The 2500-nt window shown below is 44.5% G+C and overlaps 1 protein-coding gene across 1 annotated transcript in view; it reads right to left on the minus strand.

Moving 5' to 3' along the window:
• The window catches only part of ptch1 (patched 1), a gene marked incomplete at both ends in the record, with an annotated part of 86290 nt that overhangs the window by 42395 nt on the left and 41395 nt on the right, over window positions 1-2500 (minus strand). Inside the window, 1 exon segment of the mRNA XM_080739181.1 lies at window positions 1461-1559. Coding sequence (XP_080595307.1) covers window positions 1461-1559 — 99 coding nt within the window.

Below are 2500 nucleotides of genomic sequence, written 5' to 3' on the forward strand. Positions count from 1 at the left end.
ATCAGGTTCGGCTCTGTTTACTTTTTATCTGAGCCACACAAAGGAAGTTGGGGGATGAGGCAGGAGAGACAGAGAGAGAGAGTGAGGGGAGGAGGAGGAGAGGAAAGCAAGGGAGGTAGGGAGAGAGGGAAGGAGAGAGGGGAGGGGGGGGGAAACAAAAACAAGCAAATACATGTCTGTGTTTTTCCCTTTGCATGCTGGAGATGAAAAACCATCCCCTACCACACACACACACACACACACAGTACCACAAACACACACACCACACACACACACACACACAAACACGCAGAAAGTAATGTAAACTTCAGCTATCTAACTATCGGCTCCTCTGCTTTGTTTGTTGTTGCTATTTTTCGACATTCCTCCGACCGGCCGGGCCGGAGTGCAGCGCAGAGTGACAGGGAATGATGGGAGAGCGGCTTTTTGGAGTTTACATTATACGCTGAACCCACAAACTCGTTCTGCCCGCGCCATGATGAGCACGAGATGTGTGGCTGCTCCCAAATCCCCCATTGTTTAATCTGAGGTTTTCTAGGAATCCTATTGGTTGCTGACGAGGACGATTCTCTCTATGTATGACCTCCCCCCCCAAACCCCACACACACACAACATAAGCCTTGTTATCGTCGTTGTCGGGATATCTTGTATGTCCAAAACCGTTTGTTTTGTATTTATAATTTTTAAAATGATTTAAACTAGTGAAAATAGCAGATCGCGGTGCGAGGCGTTGTGTGCTTGTAGATAAGCTGTTTTCACTACTTTTGTGCGACGGCCTTGTGAGATGGAGCAGGGCTTTACTTTGCGAAAAAATTTACACATTTGAAACTTGGAGATACGAGGTTTCTGCCCGACAGTGACATTATGCATTATTTCCTCTTGAATTTGCGTTTAAGGACGACACTCCAGTAAAGGCATCCAGAGATTTATAGTCTACACTGGGCCATGGTTTAAGCCTGATTCATGGCTAGTCGTATGACAGTGTCCCACATCAAAAATAGACCATCAACAAGCTAACGTGTTGAGCTGTGACATCAAATGTGGCATTATTCCTAAAAGGCTTTCCTCCACTGAACTCCCATAGACATATTAGCCCTACTTACATACCTATAGTTAATTTTACTCTGAATATGTGAAAATGGACCGCAATTTCATAGCACGTATGATCATCAAGTAACGATCTGAGATCGCGCGCACGCACGATTGCATGCACGCAAACACGCACGAACGCTCGCATGCACGCGGCACTTGATTCTAATCTTCTGATGGAAGTGTTAAGAACGGAGGAGCTTTGCTTTGATGAGCAAGCTGAGTGTGTGGCACGGGGGGGGGGGGGTCTGATACTACATCACAGGCACAGACAGGCACTCACACATTCCTCTATGGAACAGATAAGAGGCAGGCAGCGGGATGGAGAGGGAGGTCTGGGAGGTGTGGGTGTATGGTTGTGTGTGTCTCACCTCAAAGGGTATCCTCTTGTTCTGTCCTGTCTCACTGAAGGCATGAGCGAGGAGGAAGACATCGTCCACACCGACACCCAGAGCCAGGAAAGGCAGCACCTGCACCATGTACAAACACACCACGTTAGCACTGTTGCCATGTCTGCTTATTATGTTTTTCTTTAAAGGGCCTACACCATGCTTTTAAAACTATATTTTTTGTATAAATATATGCTCAAAATTGAGTCTTAGACAGGTTTTAACCCTCAACAAACACTCTGACCATTCCTTTGTTTGTTCTAGCTCTACTATAATGAGGCTCTCCAGCTGCAATACCAAAAACGGCCTCTGTTTGCTCAGTGGCGCATCTAGTGGGGTTTTTCCAAAGAAAAAAATTTTTTTTTGAAAAAAAAAAAAAAAAAATATATATATATATATATATATATATATATATATATATATTTTTTTTTTAAACAGAAACGTGTGTGACGTCACACGCGTCAATTCTCAGAACAGCACTGTTCTGGGAGCTTCTCATCTCTGTCTTCTCAAAACCAGAGAAAGACACACTTGTCAGAAATAGGACTTTGTGAGGATAGAAGGTGCCAGTGGGACACCAAAAAAAGGTTTTAAAATAGAAAAAGTGAAAATTCATGGTGTAGGTCCTTTAAAGTTGTTATTCAATTATTGGTGTGTGTGTGTGTGTGTGTGTGTGTGTGTGTGTGTGTGTGTGTGTGTGTGTGTGTGTGTGTGTGTGTGTGTGTGTGTGTGTGTGTGAGCGGCAATGGCGGCGCGTTGAGAAACCGGTGGAAGCCAGGGTTTGTTAGTTTGTTTGTTCTGTGACTAACATCGAACAGAACCACACCACACCACACCCGTTCTAAATACCAGTGTTAATGTAGTAGGTGCAGATTTAGGCGCGTGGTTCAAGTGGTTGATAAAAGTGGCATTTAACCCATTTAGACCGGGAACGCAAAATGCGTTTTTACCTTTCAGGCCGGGAACGCAAAATGCTGTTTATCCTTTCAGACCGGGAACGCAAAATGCGTTTCCTGTAGTTT

This window comes from Nannobrachium achirus, assembly GCF_963921795.1.
Source record: "Nannobrachium achirus genome assembly, chromosome: 12".
Lineage (NCBI taxonomy): Eukaryota > Metazoa > Chordata > Actinopteri > Myctophiformes > Myctophidae > Nannobrachium > Nannobrachium achirus.